We start from the raw sequence: 22600 nt of genomic DNA, 5'->3' as shown, positions 1-22600 counted from the left end.
ACATCCCATCCAACCTCTTGGTCCCAGCTTGCCCCATCTCCAGGCTTGGATTCAGTTGGTACGCAATGGTTCAGTGTACTAGCACCTCTATCAAACTGCTACCTCATTCTCCAGAATTTCAGCTTCCAGAAAACTATTTTATTCCTTATGTAAGAAAGAAGGAGGTTCACAGATCTACACAATTTACTGTATTGTCTCGTTTTGGTGCCACAAGTGGTTGGTATTTGGTATTATAAGCCCACAGGCCCCCCCTTCCAACCCAATCAAATAGGAGCCTGACCCAAGAAGCCTAAGAAAGCCCATGGACATATTCAAGCCACACCAAGGGGGAACCACCAGTCCAGTGGAGCTCAGAGAGCACGCACCTTCATATTTTGAACATTGTAGAATGTAGTGTGAGCAGCATCTCATTCTGGTGACTTGTGTGGATGGAGCTTATTTTGTGTGTGAAGCTTGGAAGAAAATTAGGAACCCCACCCCATTTAACCTCTGCATTAAATAGACCCCTGAATTGTCCCCATTCTGCCCAGTCCTGTACCAAGATACGGAAGGTCCTGCTCTCACTCAGTGCTGCCCCCAGGCATGCTTTCAACCTGTAAAGCACCTGGGTCTAGAGCTCCTCTTCTAATTCTCCACTGACCAGATCAGAGAAAAGTCAGTTTCAGGCCACAAGCTGGTTGAGCATCAAACACATTTATTTCACTTTTATTGAATACAAGAACAGTGAGCACACACGCATACACCACCAAGCACTGAAAAAGAATATGATTGAAAGGGCCAAGGGGGAGAAGAGGAACAGGGGAAGAGGAAAGGGGAGTTAGTGAAGGAACAACAGAGCATTGCAGTTGGTTGGTAAGGTGCTTTTCAAATAAAAATCATGTTTATTATTATCACTCATGCAACTGCAGGCAAGTTTTGAAATGAACTTGCAGATTTAAGGACAAACAGGCACTCGTGTCTCCCACCCACTTCAATGGAAAGGCCCCCAGAAAAAAGAAAAATAATGATCAACTATCTGAAACGTCAGCTACAGTGATGAAGAAGGTGGGAGGAAGCCAAGGCCTTAGAGTGATGTACGGCTTCAACACCATCACAAACAATATAGATATATAACAAATATATAAAGAAAAAGCTTGAGTCTATTGCTCACCTGGCAAGGTGTGGATTATATATATCTATAAAACCCACATCTTGCCAGGTGAGCAAAAGACTCATGCTCTCCCCCCCGCCCCCCCCCCCCATTGTCACTCACTGTGAGGAATCCAGAGAAATGGGTCCACTGTTTTTTAGCTCTGAACCTGCAGGGTCTGTTTCTAATCTTGCTTCCACTGATTTTGCAGCAGTGCAACTCCACTGTCCTTAATGGAGTGACTCCAGATTTTACACTAGCATGAGCGAGATCAGAATCAGTTTCAAAATAGCCTCCAATTCAGTTTCAATGGCATCAAGTTTCTACCAGCTTTTATTTTTGTTTGAAATTCAAAATGTGTCAAACAGTGTGATGCATGGGGGGATTTACTCCCTCTGATAGCAGATCAGACAGGCTCACTGCCGTACACAGCTCTTGGGAACAGGTCCTCTGAGTTGGGCTTTTCGTCCTGAAAGCATATGTGTTTTACAGCTGACTTGAGTATGTTTAAAAAAAAAAAGACTTTGTGTAATTGCTGACACTCCTTTTGGTTTTGGTGGGTGTTGTCCCTAAAGCAGCAGCAGGTTATGGGTGGCTGTGAACTTTCAGGTAGAATCCAGGGAGAACATCACACATTTGGATTCATCAGAAGCCTGAAATGACCCTCACTGACATTAGCACATGAATGAGTGCTACTGTCAGCGAACCAGTGCTCATCCCTTTAATGCTTACATGAGAAACCCATGTGCGAAAAGGAGAACAGACTTCATGGAGACACAACAGAAGACAACTGGGAAGACCAAGGCCCACCAGAGACTCAGGAGTCCCTGCTATGGTAGGAAATTGATCATATGGGGGTATGCCCACCGGATTCTAAACATTCAAGTTGTCCATTTTCAGTAGGATTCCCAGATCTCATCATGGGGACTAGTCAGAGGTGTTTCCTCTCCAGGCATTAAGTGTATGTGCGTGTGTGGGGGGGGGGGGCGGTATAAAGACAAAGATGGTGCAATGTTTGTGGACCCTTATGTAGCTTCAGGAGCTAGTGACAATTCCATCTAGAAATCAGTTCATTTTCTTTTCTTTTCTTGGTTCTAAGTCTGCCCTAACTGCCTGTCTCACACAGTGCCTCAGGTCCCAGCCTCCACTCCAGGCAGCAGCAGAGGAAGACTTTATCTAAGTGCCAAGTTCTGTCCAGCTGTGGGGAAAGCAGCCTCTCTGCGTTCCTGCTGCCTTATCAGCATCTGCCCTCTAAGTTCTGGATGACTGGGCAATGCTATCCAGCCCTGTAAACCTGCTATTCCCTGCACGTTTGTCACATGGTATATTCCTCATCAACTGTCGGTGGACAGGAGTCAACCCTAAGCCAGAGTATCAGTGGACAGTACCATGGAGGAAATGGATGAGGGAGCTGCCATTTACCTATTCTCGCCAGGACAGCTGTTGCACCACCTACAGCCACCCTGGCAAAATGCAATCATACAGCTTGCTGTGGAGAGGTACTTGCTTACCTCAAACATTTCACTTCAAAAGCTCTCGAGCTGGGGCTGAGGTTCAGAAATGAAGCTAACACAAGTGACTAGACCAGTGGGGGGGATCACTGTATGGATCCCTATCTCAGCCCAGGTGCCTGGTTTTCAAGAACCTGCTGACAAGTGTGATATGATACCTCTACTGCTGCTAGGGCTCCAGATCTGAGGAGTCAAAGACTCCTAGATGCTTGAAGCCTGGGAATCAAACAGTCTAACCTCAAGGCTCCAAACAACCTCAGCATCTTTGGATTTGGGGAATGGGGAGACATTTCTGTCTGGCACGTTTTGGTAATGATAAATGGATGCAGTCCATTCCTTCTTTCCCAGTCCCCCACCCCTCCAGGTTGCTGAGCACTCCCTTACCACCAACCAACCAATTACAAACACCATACACTGTGTCACTACACCAACCCCTCCTGCCGCAGTGCATCAACTCCGTGGCAAACATCCCATTCCACCCTCTGAAAGAGCAGCAGCTAATGAAATGTTCCCTGTTCTCTTCTTGTGGGATATCAGTGTGAGCTAAGATTCTCATAGTATATCAACCACAGTCAACCAAACAATTATAATTTAAAAATGTCATCAGCAAACTTACCAGCACGGTTTAATTAGTTTAATATCATTTCCCACCCGCCACTCCACACCCCCAGTTATATATAATATACATAACTTAACAGCACATTCATATGAAACCCCTACAGACTGCATTTTTATAAATGAGAAACCATATACATATAGTTTTGTTTTAAATGAGATCTGTTCTTAATTACCTTCAGCAGAACAAGAGACCGGACAAGTGGAGAGAGGAAAGAGAAGGAAGGACAAGTGGGTGGGTAAGAACAGAACCAAAAAATGATGTAACAGAACTAGCATGGAATGGGGAAGAGGGTTGATCACCACACATCCTGAAGCAGAAAATAATTACAAAGTAATCAAACAATTCAATGGTTCTCTCTCTTCTTTCCTTAGGTGGTGAATAGTTTTGCATTTGCTCGTGGGTTGTTGGAGTTTTTTTGTTGCTGCTTTGTTGCAAAGCACGTTTCCTTTCCATTCAGTGTGCAACAAATGAACCCATGAGTTGTGTGTCCTTTAAATGTAACATGCAAAATGGCGGTTTATTGTATGTTAATATTATTATTATCATGATTTGTTGTTTGTTTTTCTGATAAATCCAGTCAATTCTTCAATTTGTCTGCAAAGACTAAAGTAGGCGGTTGGTTTTGTGTGTTATTGTTGATGTTGCTGTTTGCAATTCACCTCCAGCATATAGCAGCAGTGCAAGGATGCATTTTGTTTCCTGTATATATATATATATAATATATATATATATATTATATATTTGCTATTCCTTTTTTAAAAAATTTTGTCTCTCGCCATTAATGTTGCAGCCAGGACGTCTAGGTCTCATTGAGGAATCCAGCAGGAAGGCCCCTTCTTCATTGTTCTCCAAGTTGGGTTTGAATAGAGATGCCAACTTCTGTAAACACGGCAGTCAAGATTCCTGCACAGGGCAGATGAAAATGATTGTTCATGGAGCATTTCTCTTCTCATTTGGTTAATATTATTTATTGGTTTATAAAGAGCTTTTTGCTTGTATTAAGGCACCAGACAATCAAGCTGCAAACACAAGGGGATATATTCTACTCTCATTACGCTGGTGCAATGCAACTGATTTAAATGCAGTTGCACTGATTTAAGGGTCCAATCCTGCAAGGTCTCATTGAAGTCACTGGTAGAGTCCCCATTACTTGAAGTCATTACATAAAGATTGGATATCTTTCTAAAAGGTGTACTAATTACTGGGTGGGTTCTCTGGTATTGTGTGTTACGCAGGATCAAATGATCATAGTCTTCAGCCTTATAATCTATTAAAGTAATTGGAATTGATGGCAAACAGCACCTTGCAGGATTGGGCCATGACTAAGGCTACATTTTAGTCATGGGTATTTTTAGTAAAAGTCATGGACAGGACATGGACATTAAACAAAAATTCACCACCCATGACCCATCCACGAGTTGTATTATATACCCTTGACTAAATCGGGGGGAAAGCGGGGGAGGGGAGCTGGAACGGCCTGGGGGCACTGCAGGTGCTCAGAGAGGAGGTAGCCCAGGGGGTATCCCGGGTGCGGCCCAGGACCCCCGCTGGTGCTGGGGAAAGGAAAGGTTGGCGGGGCTGGCAGGCTCCCTACCTGGCTCTGCGCCTCCCCAGAAGCGGTAGCATCCCTCAGCTCCTAGGCAAAGGTGTGGCCAGGCATCTCTTCACGCTGCCTCCACCCCAAGCACCGGCTCTGCATCTCCCATTGGCTGGGAACTGCGGCCAATGGGAGCTGCGGGGGTGGTGCCTGCAGGTGGAGGCAGGGCGCAGAGTCCCCTAGCCGTGCCACGCTTCCACCTAGGAGTGGAGGGATGTTGCTGTTTCCAGGATACCCCCGAGGTAAATGCCACCCAGAGCCCTCACCCCCTCCTGTGCCCCAAAACCCTCCCATGCCCAAACTCCTGCTGCTGCTATGGGCGGGGGGGCACAGTGGCCTGAGAATGCCCCAGCAGCAGGCAGTGCAACTGGCCCAGGGGCTTCATGAGCTGCTCAGGCGGCCCCCGGGCCAGGTGCACTGGCCGCTGCAGAAGTCACGGAGGTCATGGAAAGTCACAGAATCTGTGACTTCCGTGCCCTCCATGACAAACTCGCAGCCTTAGCCATGACTGAGGAGATTTTAGCCCCACATTTTACTGCAGTGACCAAGCTTTCACAGTCTTCCTTTATTTTAGACTCCCATTTGCCTTTCTTTATTGTCGATATAATGGTGATGCATCCCCTTGCTCTTTTTCCCTTGTTTGAGGTCCCTGTGCTGCCTTATTAGCTCACTCTTGCTTTTTCCTCATTTATCTATTGTGATGAAAGCTTACGTGCTGCGTAGGTGCAAAAACAAACAAAACCCAAACATTTTAAACTTGACAGATCTTGTTTCCAGCTATCTGTGGTAACTGTGCCAATGTATCTGGACATCTGGCCAAATTCATCTGAGATACATGTCCTCTGAAGCTGACAGAGTCACATCAGGGTTGCATTTGGCCCATTGTGTCTAAGTAAAATAGCGTCTGTTTCATTTTATGAGCTCAGGATGCCTGTTTAATGGATGACTAAACACAGGAAATGGGATACTAATAATATCCATTTTTCAAAATTCCAACCTCCAGCCCTGAAATTTAAAGCACGGCTATCTAGATCGATCAGAAATAGAAAGAAAAACAAAAAGCAGAGCCATGTTTTCAAGAGGGCTCCAGAAACGCCGGGAGTTTGTGAGAGTGCACTGGGTCTGCGCGTGCAAAATACGTGCTTTGGCACTGGCACATGGACATTTACAAGGAGGCAACCTAGTACTGGTGCGTGGTAGCAGGCTAGCAGAACCTGAAGACTGAAGTCCTCACTTTAGCCACAGAACAGGCACTCGCAATACAGCGCTCCATCAACCTCTGCTGAGACAGACAACAAGGAGGACAATGGTAGTGGTGGATTTGGTCATGTGGTCACAGCAATCAGATGGTAAAAGCTCTCTGGGTCATTCCCAGTCCTCTGGACAGGACCGTCCAGTCTCCTGGAACATACACAGTTATCCCTCTCCAGGTGCAAATGTGGGTTCTTAGAATGTGCAAATGGGCTCAGTCACAAACATGGCCATTTTTGGAAGCCCTTTGCAAACCTGTCCCATAGTGTCTCAGAAGGAAGATGAGTGAAACACCACACACTGGGGAAACAATTAAGAGAACTGACAGAGGGTTCCTAGGAAGGAAATCTGAGGCTATTTGGAAGTAAGGAGGGGCTGTGCAAGAAATAAACACTGGGCCTTGAGATATGTCCTTTGGAACAGTCATTGGGACAACCCTAGATAAAGAACACTGAGCACATGGTGCTGCCCACAGAACTGCTTTGCAAGTAGCCAGGTAATTGGGCAGCAAAGCAGTCCGCATAGCAAGTCTCAGAGGCTGCTCTAGGAGCAGCCTTTTAAAAAATTGTTCATGGCTCTGATCTACACTATTTCCTACTGTAACTACAATATGAGAGAGGCTCCGCCTGTATCATCACCTAGACGTCATAGCTGTGAGGGGTTCCCTGCCTGCATTGTTGTCAATGAATTACATCTGTGAAGGACTCCCTGCTTGTACCATTTATCAATACTAGTATATTGCACCTATTGAGGATGCCCTGCCTGCACTGTAACCTATATATATATTGTACCCGTGAGAGAGGCTCTACCTTGTAACTTCTATACATACCTGTGGTTTCTTGTCTCTTTCCTCTGGAGATGATTCTGTTTCTCTATATACCACAGCTTTGGTTACCAGCATGTCAGGGTGCTGTAGTTTTGCCTCTTTGATTGCCAAAGCTAATGCCTGTAAACCAGAACAATGTCAGAGTATTTACCACAATGTCAGTTACATCTTTTGTTAATAGCCAAGATTAGCATTGCTTCTGGAGCAAGCCACAAGGATGTCAGAAAATGGGCCCAGGGCATGTGAAACTACTCATGGCTAAGGTTGGGCACGTAAGGAACTGGGTTTGGATTGAATTCTCAAGAAGTTTAACCATCCCTGCAAACCCAAAGAGAGAGATTCAAAGCTGAATCTGTGGGTAATGACCTGACAGTACAACTTGCCTACTAGCTGACCAAGGATTTGTAAAATCCTAGGATGTCCTATTCATCATTCTTTGCTGGACTTATTTTCTGTAGAATCATAGTGAATAGAAGGGACCAAGGGTCATCTAGTCTAACTCTCTGCCAAGATGCAGGATTTGTTGTGTCTAAACCATCCAAGACAGATGGCTACCCAGCCTCCTTTTGAAAACCTCCAGTGAAAGAGCTTCCACAACCTCCCCAGACAGTCTGTTCCATTGTCCTACTGTTCTTACAGTTAGGAAGGTTTTCCTGAGATTTAATCTAAGTCTGCTATGCTGTAGTTTGAACCCATTGCCTCTTGTCCTACTCTCTGTGGTAGGGAAAAACAACTTTTCTCTACCTTTTTTATGGCAGCCTTTCAAGTATTTGAATCATAGAATATCAGGATTGGAAGGGACCTCAGGAGGTCATCTAGTCCAACCCCCTGTTCAAAGCAGGACCAATCCCCAATTTTTGCCCCAGATCCCTAAATGGCCCCCTCAAGGATGAACTCACAACCCTGGGTTTAGTAGGCCAATGCTCAAACCACTAAGAGTGTCTACAGTGCAGCCGCAGGTATGCTTTATAGCTTGTGTAGACATACCCCTGCTAGCTGTACTCTAGCTAGCTTGCTAAACACAGCAGCGAGGATGCGGAGGCGCAGGCCCAACTTATCCCCCTGTACTTATAATGTACTTGCTTGTACAACCAGCACTGAAGCCCATGCGGTCACATCCTCACTGCTGTATTCAGTGAGCTAGCTAGAGTACAGCTAGGGCAGGTACCATTCGCACCCGCGGCTGCAGTGTGGATGTACCCTTCGAGGATTCCACAGTCTGGCTCCTGGTTTGAATTTAATCCTTGTTTTGGATTTCTTTTCTATTGTGCTTGTCTTATGTGTTCAGTCCACTCCCTCCTTTTGTGGTTAGAGTGTATTTTCAATTACAGCTATGCCACCCCAGCGGCCAGCCTCTGTTCACTGTCCAAACAGCTAGCTACACCCGAGAAGAGCAAGCATGTGCCGTTTCCTCGTTACTTAAAGCAACACTGGTGGGAGGCTCTAGACTGGAAGATGCTACTGGTCAGCATAAATCAAATGACCATGTTGTTTTGATTGTAGGCCCAAATGGGTAGCCCTTTCACGTCACTTGCTCAGGGCACAGATAGTGCAGAGTTTGCTGTGAGTGCAGAGTTTGCTGTACCCATATAGCACCTCCACCCCAGTTGATCCCCTCTTCCACACCCTGGAGAGAATGATCCATTCAGGGAAGCAAGCACTGCCCAGATGGACCCGCTTTCACAGCAGAGTAGGAAACAAGTGCAGGAAAGAGTCACCGTTGAAGGCCCTAACAGAATGGCCTCCCACAGGTTTCCCTCCTACCTGGTCTTGATCCACATCTTCATCACCCGTAATAATGATCCGCTTCTCTATTCTGGTCTCTGCAAACCCTCCTTTCACAGTCTGGAATGGAAAAGGGGGCAGGATGAGTCCACAGAGTGGATGATTCTCACGCACTAGACAGGTGGCTGCCTTGGAGGCTGCTCAAGCTTCAGCTTGTGGAGAACAGAGCAGTCTAATTGCTTTGTGGGGAGGGCCAAAGGGAACATATTGCGCCAGTGCTCCACAGACTGCTCTGGCTTCCTGTTCACTTGGGGATGCAGTTCAAGGTGCTGAAGTTGATCCTTAAAGCCCTACATGGTTTGGGTCCTACATTAGCTGCTGAATTTGAGATTCCACCTCTTCCTGTGTGTCACCCCAAGAGCTGAGATCAGCTGATGTGTTTTTGCCCCAGTATCGGGCACCTGTGTGGGTGGCTCTCCCTGGAGGGCTCTTGGGTTTGGAAACGGCTCTCTTCATTGGTTTGGCATTAGGTGTGGTGGGTGGGATTTTCAAAAGTGCTCAGCACCAACCTCACTGCTCCCAATTAAATCAGGGGGAGCTGGGGCAATGCTGAGCACTTTAGAAATCCAACCTGACTCAGAACATTTCTCTCTGCGTCGCTGGCAAAATCTCCCCCTTTCCTAGTAGATCTGATTTGGTACTGGTGTGTATAAATATATGACATGCGCACTGCAAACTGCCTGTACTCCTGAAATGTAGGACACAGCCAAAAATGGCAGAAACACATTGGCCCAAATTCCACCCCCCACCCATGCTACTGGCCCCAGTGAAGCTGAACCCACTTATACCAGGGCTGAATGTGCCCCATTTACTTTAAATGGTAAAGGACTCTTGCATGCTCAGTTGCTATGTAAATGGCGTCAGTCCTGGGCCACTGTGGGATGACGCATTTGTTGTTTCCAATTAGTGTACATTACAATCTGGTGCACAAGTCCTTCCTCTCCCAATGGAAGCTGTTTTCTTTAGGAACCCACAGCCTGCCCCCGAGGTGTTACCTTTCGGCAATGTCCCACTCCTGACTTTGTGCCTTCGTCATTCTTACCTTGGTAACGTGGGTAGTGGTGGAGGTGGAGAGGGTTTCTGCAGTGGCACCAAATATGCTGGTGAGAACTTCCTTCCCAGCAGAGCTGCTGGTGATCTACAGAACACGCAAGGAACATCTGTCATCAGGACCAATGGAGCCCTTGTCAGTAACGCCACTTCTCCTAGTGCTATAAGTGTGGGGCCTGGGAGGTTGCCAGAATGCTTACATCCTCAAGGTTCCCAGGACAGATCATTCAAACCTCCCTATTCTTTCTTCATTCCTTTTCTCTCTTGCACTGTCTTCCAGACCTGCTCCTAGGTTGGTTTTGTGCTGTGGCTTGGATCACCCACCACCATGGCCTTTCTGCTACTCATAATCCTTCCACAAGGAGAGAGTGCAACCAGAGGGAGAGCTGTGCTAGCAGGGGCTGGCTGAGTCCAGCCCTGCCCTTCCTGTATGAGACTGGGAGCCAGCCCATGGTGGAAGAGGAAGATAAAAAAAAAGAGTGGAGAGAGAGAAGTGGGACTCAGAGAGCCAAGGCTATTACTCAGCCTGTCAGCCTGTGAATAGCTGCTTGGCTGCCAAACTATCTGTGTGCCCTGCAGAGGGGTGAAGAGTTTGCAAGGCAAGAGAGGCTTACAACCGGTCTAAGTGTTTTTGTGGGGACAGGCTGTCATCTCCAGAGCAACCGCAACAGCTGATGGAGCAGCAGAGAGGGCCCTTCCCAATGGGGAACACAATTCCATTCTATTGCATTTCTTTGGGGTCCTTTGTTTTACATCCAACTCCAAACAAAGAAGAGTTAAGGACAGATACGACTTTCCTCTCAGTGTATGGCCGGGATGCGCGTACCCCCCTTCTCTGCTGCAGGCAGCCCAAGTGTCTGTGATTCTTTGGGACGTAGGCCTTGCTAAGTGACCGACCTGGAACGGGGGGGGCATCGGGGCAGGCTTCACCCTGCCTAGCAGTAATCAAAGGGGGAAAGCATTAAAAAAGAACGTGTTGCTCTAAGGGCCCGATCCCGCAGGTTGCTGAGTGCGCCCTGCAAATTGCTGACCATGGACATCGATGGAAGCCGAGTATCACCCCACAGGGTTGAGCCCGGGAAGAGGGATCTGCAGCTGGTACATGACATTGACCTCTTATGGCTCCAAGTCCTTAGTGATATTGGACCAACCCCTGCATGCTGCTGCTCAAGCAGAGCTCCCCTGGAGTCAATGAGACCTTTGCCTGAATGAGGAGTTAGCTCAGGGAGCTCTCCGGTCCCAATCTGTGTTTAATATGTGCTTGTTCTGGACAGTAGAGAGTCGCCAAGCGGAAGATTCCGGGCCCTGCCTTGCCCTGCATTCCTTAGGCAAGTGGGATGGCCAGCCTGTCCTCCCCTCCTGCTCCACAGAAATCTCTCAGCCCAAGGAGCTGGTGCTGTCCATCCCCATGCTAGAGGAGGGTGTCTGCGCGCAGGAAAAGATAATGCAGCAGGTGCATGAGCCACCAGCTGAGGACAGCCTAAACCCTGAGCCAAGGGCCAGCTCCAAGGGGTGGCATTTCACAGCCAGACAGCATCCCTGCAGCACCCCCAGGGCCTCTGTCCAGCACAGAAACCTGGGAAGTGGAAGCACCTTCTCAACTTACCGGAGATATGGAGCGAAGTTCAGTAGCAGGGCTCATTCCCTTCCCAGGCTTGGTACTGTGATCCTGGAGGAACAACATTACACTGGAGCATTGGCATGGACAAAAGCAGGATAAACAGCTGGGAGGGGAGCATCAGAGACACAGCAGGTCTGTAGGCCTCTTCCTTTATTTGCTGGCATCTTCAAATGGCCAGGGACAAAGCACCCTTCCGTCCCTGTCCCCAGTGGAACAGCGTCCCCCGCCAAGTCCCTCACCCAGCTCAGGGCCGCTCCCTCTCACCCAGCACCCAGGGATCAATCAATGAGGGAGGACACAATTAGATGCCACCACCTGGGGACCCCAGGAGAAGACAGCCTGGCTTTGCAGAGCCACATGCTTACTGAGGTCACTGATATGCTTTCTGTAGTGACGATGTGGGACGTGGCTGTTGTCTCTTTTCCACCCGTGGTGCCTCTGTCAACCTGCCAAGGGAAAGGGAGACCCGGTGAGTCCGTGCAGATACACGGGGAGTTAGCCATCTGGAAAGGAGCGCTTGGTCTGCTTTGTCTGCACTTGCTGACAAAACGTTAGTGCCATGGAGCAGTGATGCACTCGGGGTAGGAAAGCCGTAGACAGGTCTTGAAGCCACAGATGTGCAGTAACTAGTCTGGTGCGATGTGTTTAATGAATAGGAATGCAAACCGCAGGTCTCTGTTATATGCCCCCCACCCAGGCAGCCTCTTGGGGTAGGGCACAGCAGCCAGAGAGCAATGCACAGCAATGCTGCACACCAATTTAGGAGAGGACGTGAATCCTATATTCAAGTGATGCATGCGGATGGGGGTGCACGTGCGAGAAAAGTGCTGTGGGTTCTTTAACAGCCAGGAGTGGGATGGGGCCTTGATTTGACATCTCTAGATAAGAAGAGGGCTTGTCAGTCTTTGCCCCGTCTAGTCTGTGGTCTCTGCAGAGGAAGGCCTAGCATTTTAAAGGATGAAAAAGAAACGCTGCAAAACTGAGCAGTACATTTTAACCCTCACCTGATCTAAGGGTATGTCTACACTACCGCGGCTAAACTATGGCGCTGCAGCTGGGCCCCCGTAGCACTGTAGCGTAGATGCTACACCAACAGAAGAGGTTGTTCCATTAGTGTAGTAAATCCACCTATCCAAAAGGTGGTAGCAAAGTCTAGCCATGTCTGTACCAGGGGTTAGGTTGACCTAACTACGTCCCACAGGGCATTTCACAGCCCTGAACAATGTAGCTAGGGTTTTAGGTGTAGATCTGGCCCCAGAAATGAATCCCATTTGTGAGGCCAGGGGTCTCCAACCCCCAAGGGGTGAGAGGAAGAACCCGCATGGTTTGCTTTTATTTCCCCCGCAGTCTGCGGATTTTGCAGGGGATTTTGCAAACTCCAGAATGAGGCTCCGTAGAAAGCACGGTGGTGCAAAGCTGCTGGCTCTCACGCTTTTCGAATGGCAGTGCCGTGCCGCGGAGTAAACCTCAGCAAGTGCAAAGGAGCAAGTCACCTGTGTTGTTTCCACCGTGGTGACTCTGTGGTGCATGGAGACCTCTGGTTCCGCCTTCTTTGTGCCAGCCACCGAGATGACAGTCGCAGCCTCTGGTTTCAGAATGGATGACTGCAGAGGGAACACAGCAAGTCAGCAACAGACTGCGTGAAACTGGTTTCTGGAGTTCCGTTAAAAATGCAACAGCATCTTAGTATGTACTGACCTGCTCCTCTTTCCCTAAGCTGCATACGTTACTGCCCCCCTCCTGCAGTCCATGAACCACAGGGACACTTGCTGGGAAGAGCTGTGGGTGCTAGGAGGCCTGCATTGCATTTGCAAGGTCACGCTCTTGGATAGCTGTAGGCCTCTTTACACTGAGAAACAAACAGCACAGACCAGCGTCGCCCATAACGCACCCAGGCACTGTGCAGGCTTCTCCACACAATTAGCCAGTGCACCCCCAATTCAGGGCTGACGCTCCTGCAGCAGGCCTTCTCCTGAGCAGGCTTCGAACAGCCACTCGAGATTGGAATGAGACCCAACAAACTCATTGCACTGGTGGCCTAGGGAAGATTTGTAATGATGGATTAGGTTCACCCATGTGGGTGCGTGGAGCCAGCCTGACCCTCAGGGATGCAGGGTAGAGGAGGACTAACTCTGAGGGGCAGAGACACGTGGCCACCACCTGCCCATCCAGCTGGAACCCTGCTGGTGAAGGTTGCTCAGGGGATGTGCTGATCTAGCACTCACTCATTTGCCCTGGCCATGCCCCTTCCCTCACTTTATAGGCTGTGCTGGTCTCTGCAGCCATCCCGGCAGAGGGGAGGTTGCAGCCACTTCCCCACCTCTGCCGGCTATATCCCGGTGCAGTACTGGGGTGAATTCAAGGCCCAGGTCTCCAGGATGTATTCTTCCCACGGCACCCATGTTTAGAGGATACTCTCTGAGCACAGGCGTGAGCTCAAACACCCTGAGGATGCCTGTGGGGATGCTGGTTAAATTTCTTGGCCTTGACCCTTCTTGAGTTTGGTCCTAACGTTTGGCTCTGCAGGGACCTAGTGTGAATTTCCTTGTGGGAAAGGGCTTGAGGGGGGCACCACATGTCCATTACACACCAAATTGGAGCCTGGGCCCGGGTGGTGAAAAACAGCAACTCTATCAGGATGCTATTCTAGGGGGACAGGGGCATTGGCCGAGCGGACAGACCTCCCCTGACTTGAAAGGCAGGGATTTTGGTTCTCTGGATATCAGTGCCAATCTGCACAGAGTAAAATGTACAACTCTGCGGAAGACAGGAGGGACTTGGGAACACTGAAGGGCAGAAGACACAATCCATGGTAAGGAATTGAGGATTTGGACCCAGTTTCAGAAGTGCAGAGAGCACAGTGCTTCATTCACTGCGGTTCCAACTCTGCCCTGTTCTCTTTGGCATTTGGACACCTTTCGTTTCTCCAGCAACTCCATGTGCAGTTTGTTTAGCCTGATCATATTATAACTATTCCCCTCACAGGAATAATCACAGACCTTTTTGCCATGTCCCACCAGCCCTTATGTAAGTTGCTCATCCCCTTTATGACCACAGGTTAGTTGGCAGTACACGTTACTTCAACACGCAGGCTATTTGTTAAATTCATGCAACACACAGGAACAGAGATTTGGGTTAAGAGAAACACACCACTCACCCATGCATGCTGCTACAGTACAGGCATGGGGTAGCCAGCCAAACATGGTGAGTTAAGATGATGACAGCTTTTTCGGTTAGGATATGCATGGACACACTTACACGATATAATCATGCACCTGGAGGAGTCGAAAACAGCCATGCAAAACAGAGACAACATTCATTTGGGGAAAACAAAGACACTCCAGAGGATCTCTGGGTTGTCTGAAAGCTGGCATGCTCTTCCAAAAAGATGCAAGGGGCATGCTGGTCAAGCAATACCAGATGCCAAGACAGATAACTCTGTGAGATGACAACACTGAAACACAAGTCTTGGGGCGTTTCCCCATTGTACCTCAAAGTGGGACACTTCTGGGATATGGTGGGAGCCCTGCTCCCCTTCCTTGGCATCTTCTTCTTGGCCAGGAGCTGCTTTGTCAGCATCCTGGGAGGAAATCACACCTTCAGCTTCCCTCTCACTCATGTCTTTATCGAGCTCAGGCAGACTTCTGGAGAAGTCTTCAAAGGCTGTGCCATGGAAGTCGCCGATCATAGTGAAGTCCACCTCGGCTTCCAGGCTGGAGGTCGAGCTGACCGTGATGCTCGAGCACTTTCGCTCAATGGCCAGGTGGTTGTCCTTCAGAAAGACTGAATCCCTCTCCTGGTCTTGCTCCTCATCCCCAGTGTCGCTCTCAGGAGCCCTGTGCCGAGGTGGCTTCGCTTTCTCCTCTGCTCCCTCCTTTGCTCCCGCTCTCTGAATGAGACACAATGGCGGAGAGAGGCTAAGACTGTAAATACCGAAGGGCAGGCTAGAGCCAGCTAAGCCAACAGGAGAGAGGGAGGAGGCGGCCGGGGAAATGTCACAGAGGGGGATTCAAACACAACTCAAGCATGAAAACTGAAACGTTTGACAGCAGCAACTTTGCAGGGGGAATTTATTTGGTCTGATTTGTAGAGAGGAATTAGAAAAGAAATAATAATAATAATAAAAAAAAGAACAACAGTCCCAAAGAAATTCTCAGGCATGTTGTTGAGCCTGATGGAAGCAGATATGTGCAAAACAACAGGTATGTTAAGAGACATTTATAAACGGCTCAGACTGCAATTGTGTGTCAGTAAGTTTGGCACCAAAACAAACACGGAAGGGAAAGGGGGAGAGGATAAGAGTTTTGAATGAAAGAAAAGAAAAAAGCTCCATCAGCTGCATGTATTCAAGGAGAAGTGAAGGGGCTTGTCAATTTCACTGAGATCACCCCATGAGAGTTTTACACTCACTGTATTGGAGCATCACTCTAGGTTTTTATTAATCAGATGTATGGGAGGAATGGTCAATGTTCACCCATGGAGGCCCTGTGAATGGGACAGGGCAGGGCATCACCCTGCAGGGGATCCTGCTGGAAGCTGAACAGAGCACTTGTGTGAGAACGAGCCCGGACTCTGTAATGCTTCTCAAAAGCTTGCTGCACAACCGGAGCGGACCCATTCAAGTTTAATCAGCTGCGTGTTTAATCAGTGTAATTGACAACGGGATCAGAGCAAAGAGATAGCCTTCCTCTGCTGGCTCCTCTCGAATGACATACATACCTCTCAACTGTCCCAGCACAGGGTAAATTTCACCCCACCCTGCTTGCCACCTGGTTACAGCTCAGGAATCAGAAATTATTCATTATTTTTGTTTTAAGATTTGCTTTTTGCTCAAGAAACAGTTTCACTCCTCTATAAAGGCTGAACGAAAGCCCAGTGATGTCAATGGAAAGCCTTCCAGTGACCTCAGTGTTCTCAGGATCAGGCCCTCACAAAGTCAGAGATATCCCCCACTTTGTTCGGACCCATTCCAATTCAGCTGCCTTTTGTCCAGATGACTGGTGGGTCGAGAGGTATGAGACATGGGGGTCTCCAACAAACTCGAGAGGAGCATATACATATACATATATATATACATATACATATAGCAGCTCTGCAATTGGGGAACGAGTCAAAAGCTTACAGTCCTCAGCTGGTTAAGGTGAGCTTTCATACTACAGTAAGAAGCAGTTAGTAAAACAGCACTGAGACCTGGGAGACCACTGGGATAGCAGTCCTTAAACCCTCTTCTTTCGGGGCGGCTTTTACTGACGGATCAGATAAATCCTTTTCTTCCCAAATTGGTTCCTGAGATTTGCTCTGGATTAGAGAAACGGGTTAGTCTTTAGCAATGAACTCCAAAAGGAACTGAGCCAGTGCCTTACAAGAGCAGCAGAAAGCTATTTCACCCTCCAGTCACCCGCCTGCCAAAGTGGGGTGGGGGAGGGGGGTGAAAGGGACTCACAAGCCAAGCAAGAGGGGACAACAAATTAAGAAGTGCAAGGGAGAAGCCGGAAGCGTGGGAATTTTGCTGCTAGGTGTGTGTGTGTGTGATATAAAAGCTCTCTGATCCACACCCCCATGCCCCCTTCTTGCTCCTGGGCATGAAGCTCGTGTGCCCAGTTTCACATTAGCAGTTGGCATTCTCCAGGGGGCCAAACTGTCAGGAGTTCACAAAACAAAAGCTGATGGACCGACTGGCCAGCGGGTCTGCATTCAGCTTAGGAGCCAGGCCACATACACATACATAAAGGACAGGGAATGCAAAGCGGCCGTTCTCAGTCAATGGATGTGTGAGGTGCCATTGAACATGATCATAAATAAAAGAGCCACGCAACATGCTTATGAACTTTCCATTGGGACAGTTCATGGGAGGAGTTACCACAGCTTCTGTCAGGGTGATTTCATAGCCGGAATCGGGGGAAGCAAGCCTGGTGTCGTCTTCTCCTCTGTGCTCTGAATCGGTGGAAACACCCTCCTTCAAAGACGGAGGCTGGGAAGACTCTCTTGTGGCTGCCCGTTGCGCAATGGTTAGGTATCCCACACCAGACACTTCCCCAGCATGCCTGGCTCTGTCATCTGAGGCAACCGAGGGTGTGGGAGACATGACTAGGCCCGTGGCCCGTGGCGATTCTATCTGCGCCTCTGTTGGTTTAGATGCTCTCCTGGTTTCACTCTCTCGTGGCCGCTCTTGGGCTGTTCTTTTTCGCTCATCAGAGACTGGGCCACAAGCGCCACCTTGTTCAAACAGCTTAATTTTAGAAGCCACAGAGGCTTTTTCATACATCTCGCTGTCATGCCCCTGTGAGCCCTGCCAACCAGTGGTGTTGGAGGGTGAAGCCAGCTCCACGGGTGCCTCCTCAGGCTCCTGAGACACGACTTCCACCCCACCTCCAATGGACTTCAAAGGCCCAGACTCTGGCTTTTGTTTCCTGTTGGTAGGTTTCCTGCCTTCAGCCGTGGCAACAACAAGCTGTGACAATTCCTTGTCCCCATGAGGTGATCCTCTTACAGGAGAGTGTGTAGAGAAGGCTTCAGCTTCTTCTCCTGAAGGAGGTTTATCCTGCAGTGGCTCGTCCATGGCAGATCCTGTGTCCTGGGGCGGCGCGCCGGCCGTGGGGCCTGTGTCCTGGGGCGGCGCGCCGGCCGTGGGGCCTGTGTCCTGGGGCGGCGCGCCGGCCGTGGGGCCTGTGTCCTGGGGCGGCGCGCCGGCCGTGGGGCCTGTGTCCTGGGGCGGCGCGCCGGCCGTGGGGCCTGTGTCCTGGGGCGGCGCGCCGGCCGTGGGGCCTGTGTCCTGGGGCGGCGCGCCGGCCGTGGGGCCTGTGTCCTGGGGCGGCGCGCCGGCCGTGGGGCCTGTGTCCTGGGGCGGCGCGCCGGCCGTGGGGCCTGTGTCCTGGGGCGGCGCGCCGGCCGTGGGGCCTGTGTCCTGGGGCGGCGTGCCGGCCGTGGGGCCTGTGTCCTGGGGCAGCCCACCCATGGTGGGCTGGCTTAGTTTCTCTTCCTCTGGACTTTCTGTCGTGCTGGGAGGATGCTGCCAGTGGGGACTCATGGGGGTTGGTTTAATCTCTATGGCTTCCATCTGAAGCACCATTTTTGACATTTCTCTTTCTCCCAGCTCAGTTGTTTCCCTTCCAGTCCCTGACACATTTGAAGTCGCTTCCCCTTTCCACATGTCCTGTTTTTCTGACCCTTTCAGGCCTTCTGCCAGGATGGAGCTTTGTGCTGCACTGTACCTCTTGCCCCGCTGCTGAGAGAGCTCAGTCTCTCCACCTTCCCTGGGGAGGGAACCGAGCTTTAATTCTGCCATTGGTTCCTGTGGGTCCTTGTCCCTCGATTCCTTTGCTGCAGAGCATGACTCGGATTCACTTCCACCTTTCGATTCACTGCCAATTGACCCCGCAGACTCCTCTTCCTCTGGTGCACATGTCCCCTTCTCTGCAGTACAATGTCCTAGGGGGCGTGTCTTTTTGCTAAGCTCTAGGACCTTCTCAGCTTGGTTTGATTCTATACCTGGTTCATCTGTCTCTGACTTTCCTTGGTCACCTGCTGAGGAAGTGGGTTGGAACTTGTCCTTTCTCATTATAGCTGTTGGGTCAGATGCTGGTTCAAGCTCAGGGCTCTTCCCTTTTTCAACTGAAATGTCTGTTTTGGGCTCCAGCCCCTCTTTTTCAGCAGAACAAGACTTTTCTTCCTCTTCGAGTCTGAGATGGATTTTACTCTCCTTTTTGTCTCCTTCTGTAGCTCCTAAGTAGAAGATCCTCTCTGCAGCAGAAGACATTGTCTCATCATCACTAAACTCCACATTAGCTTTAACACCCTCAGAGGTTGGGCTAGGTATTATGGACTCTTCCTTATCTGAAGAGGGTGAGACAGACCCAGGCTCTTGCACGGTAGCCTTGCTTTCTTTCTTTGGAGCTTCTGGCCCAGAAGGCTCAGACCTTGGTCTTTCATCTGCTTGAGAATCTTCAGGTTGTTGATTTTGCTCGGCTTTGCCTTCCAAAGAGCCAACTGGTTGTTCAAGTTCATTAGTTATCACCTCTTCTTTTCCCTCCTTGGACTTCTGCTCTTTGCCACTCTCAGATGGCTGGCCTTCTGCCTCCAAATGGGGGTCTTCTCTGATTTCGCTCTCAGACATTTCATCCTCCCAAACAGATTCAAAATCCTCTGGACTAGCAATCATTTTGTCTCTTGCATGAGTGTCCAGTTTCACACTTGCTGGTTCCTCTTTTGCTGCTGTTTTTTTGGCTTTCCCTACCGCAATGTCCACTTTTGATAAGCTCACACTTGTTTGCTCCTCTGAAGTACCTGCACGTGCGTCTTCTTTCTTGGTTCCAATAGCTTTCTCTAGAGCAAGCTCTTCCAGCCTAGAAGTTTCTCTCTCTACAAATACCCAATGCTCTGAACCCTGTATTGCAATTTGAGCAAGAAGAGTTAGCATCAAACATACTTTACCTAAATAGCTGATCACTGTTTAGTTAAGTAACGAAGGCTGCATTGACTAAACCATTATTACTCATGCAACAACTGATGCAGATGTGTGTACAAAGGAGCTGGCAAGTAACCAAATGATAGCAGGTATTGAAATCTAGGGGCCTGATCTTGTGTAACTGGTGCTGAAGTCAATGGAAGAGAGGGTGCTTAGCTTTTTAATGAGTCGGACCCCGAGCCCTTTTTGAATGCTCGGGACCAAATTCTACTCTCAGCTACAGCTGATCAATTTCTTTTTTCAAAATTTGCAATTTCACTGGGGGGGGAGGGGTCTAACTTATCCGCTGATATATTAGTGAAACCATCACCATGTTTTTTGAATGGCTGTAGAACAGAACTGGTTGAAAGATGCTGAAATTCGAAATTTCAGCATTTTTCACTGACATTTTGAATTTGGATGAAAAACAGGATGAAATTTTCTAGAAAATGTTCACGAAAATTTTGCCCCATTTTTCAAGCAGCTGACCTATGCCCACGCACTCTGACTGCAACAGAGTCATGTCAGATTGACATGGGGTAAGCAAGGAGAGAATCTGACCCATACTCAGCTCTGTCAGCATTCTACAGCTCTGACTGGTTCCAAAGCCAATCAAAGTTTCGTAGAACTTCACAGGGGATTTTCAAAGGAGAATTAGGTACAGTCCTTTATGTATAGTGAGAATGTTTTTAACAATGCTAGAAATCTCTGATTTCCTCTCAATCCCTGATTTTTGCCACAGCTGTTTGCTAGAAAGCATCACATCTGTTCAAGAGCATTTGTGTCTCTGCTAATTCATCTGTCTATAGAGCCCCTTCTCCTTTGAGATCGAGCCCACCACCCAGTTAGCACAGGTCTGCGACCCTGAGTCAGTTCCCAAATTTGTGGTCCCATGATACCACCACTTCTTAGACATCCTTGACACCCGTGGAGAGTTTGGCATTGGCACACCAAGTCACATGAGCATGGACTGCTGTTAGATCTTCCCCTAATTTCCCAGCTCTCCAGACAAACCTGATCAGAGGGAACAATTTATCTGAGTTTCCAGCAATTCAGGAAGGGGCCCATCACAAAATACAATCTAGAAAAACAAGGATTCAGGTCACAACAGCTGGTATAGCTACCAACACTGCAGCAAGGACCAAGAACAGCAGTACAACAATCTACAGTATACTGCAAAAAGGCAGCATCCTGCAGCAGGGACATGGAAAGATATTTGCTATTCAACCCCATGCATCTAGACTGTAGAGATCTGTTGCTACACAGTGGAGTGGGCTGCCAGATCATTATTAATTATTAATATAATTAGTATACAGGCACCACATTTTACACTTTTCATGTCACAGGACAGCTAAAAACTTTACAAGCTACATACACACAGCATTGCTGGAGTTCAGCCATTGCTAGGGTGGAAGGTGGGGGATCATAGAATCATAGGACTGGAAGGGACCTCGAGAGGTATTCTAGTCCAGTCCTCTGCAACCAAGGCAGGAGTAAGTATTATCGAGACCATTCCTGACAGGTGTTTGTCTAACCTTTTCTTAAAAATAACCCACTGGAACGCAACAGCAAGAGGATGGGAATTTTCTTCAACGGGAAAGTCAAGCTAACTGTCTACTCTGATATCATGGGATTTGTACCGCTCGCCCAGAGCAGCCAGGACTTTAGGGTGTGTTTATTTAAAGCTCTCACTTGGTATGTAGTCTCTAATGACACTAGAATACTACTTTGCTGGAGCACATCAGAACAGAGAGTGGATTGAGTTGCAACTGAATCAAAACTGCAGCATCGTCATGCAGCAACTGGTTTGCTAGGGCTCAGTGTAGCATGCTGCAGGGAGCCCGTGCGGGGATATGGATTGTACTGTAGTATATTCCCAGCACAGTACACTGTGGGACAGAGAGACAGCATACCCTAGGGCGGCCTGCTGTAGAAGACGGTGTCTCTGAAGGCTGACCATGCTGATTTTCTGCAGCACAAAACAGCAAATTTCAGCACCAAAGGATTTGCAGTTGGCTGCACTGCTCCTCTTCCAATAGAGAAAAGAGTGAGTTGGAAAGAGACCTGAACTAAAATGAGCAGAAACTACTGTATCCACCAAAGCCCTGGGTACCGGCGGGCACTGATGGGGGCGGGGGAGTTAGCACTGGGTGTTCGTGTTGAACTGTGCACAACTTAGTCATGTGGTGTCATTCAGCGCAGAAGGTGGAAACATCAGTCCCAAATACTAACTGCAGAGAGAGTGAAAGAGAGAGAGAAGAAAACTGCCAAAGAGGAGAGAAAACGAAAAAGGGGAGAGAAAAAAAAAAGGAAGGAGAAAGGAAGAAAATGCTGTATAACGAAAAAGCTGCCAGGGGGACGGGGGAGAGAATAAGAGAGGACTGTTAAATTCAGGGATAATTGAAATGACCAGTGAAAACCCCCAATCCCATGTCCCAGCCCTCTCCCCCAACCTATACATATAAATGGCAGGACCCAAAAGAAAAAGACCTTGGGGATTCTGACCGAGAGAGCTCATTCTCCCCCTTTATTTGCACCAGTTGGGGCAGTTATACTCCTAGTGAGTTGCCCCCAGAAGTGGGGGTGGTTTGTGCACTAGAACTCTCCCTTGGGTGTTCTGTCAGAGGAGGCCAGCTTTAAACAGTGGCCGGCCCTAGCTAGAAGAACTGCCTACCTGGAGAATGCCCTGGCTCAGTGTGTCTCCTGGGCACACGCTCCTCTGCCCTGCTGCCTGGCTGGTGTTGGGACTTTCAGGAAGCTCCTCCTGC

General features: G+C 48.9%; 1 protein-coding gene across 11 annotated transcripts in view; it reads right to left on the bottom strand.

Moving 5' to 3' along the window:
* Window positions 1–677: 677 nt before the first annotated feature.
* Window positions 678–22600, bottom strand: part of EPB41L1 (erythrocyte membrane protein band 4.1 like 1) — a 152970-nt gene continuing 131047 nt past the window's right edge. For 4 of the 11 annotated variants that reach the window (XM_073309827.1, XM_073309831.1, XM_073309829.1 and 1 more), the window contains 10 exons: window positions 17250–19772; window positions 16580–16687; window positions 14880–15278; window positions 12883–12993; window positions 11755–11835; window positions 11375–11437; window positions 9761–9856; window positions 8698–8778; window positions 6937–7053; window positions 678–4162 (listed from right to left, as the gene is read on the bottom strand). In XM_073309827.1, coding sequence (XP_073165928.1) covers window positions 4154–4162; window positions 6937–7053; window positions 8698–8778; window positions 9761–9856; window positions 11375–11437; window positions 11755–11835; window positions 12883–12993; window positions 14880–15278; window positions 16580–16687; window positions 17250–19772 — 3588 coding nt within the window. In that variant the 3' untranslated portion in view covers window positions 678–4153. The remainder of the gene's footprint in view (window positions 4163–6936; window positions 7054–8697; window positions 8779–9760; window positions 9857–11374; window positions 11438–11754; window positions 11836–12882; window positions 12994–14879; window positions 15279–16579; window positions 16688–17249; window positions 19773–22600) is intronic. The other 7 variants (XM_073309833.1, XM_073309834.1, XM_073309835.1 and 4 more) reach the window with 3 other exon arrangements.

Source organism: Lepidochelys kempii, chromosome 13 (assembly GCF_965140265.1).
Source record: "Lepidochelys kempii isolate rLepKem1 chromosome 13, rLepKem1.hap2, whole genome shotgun sequence".
NCBI classification, from domain to species: Eukaryota; Metazoa; Chordata; order Testudines; family Cheloniidae; genus Lepidochelys; species Lepidochelys kempii.
The sequence above is the reverse complement of the archived record's forward strand: the minus strand, read 5'-3'. Positions and strand labels throughout refer to the sequence as shown.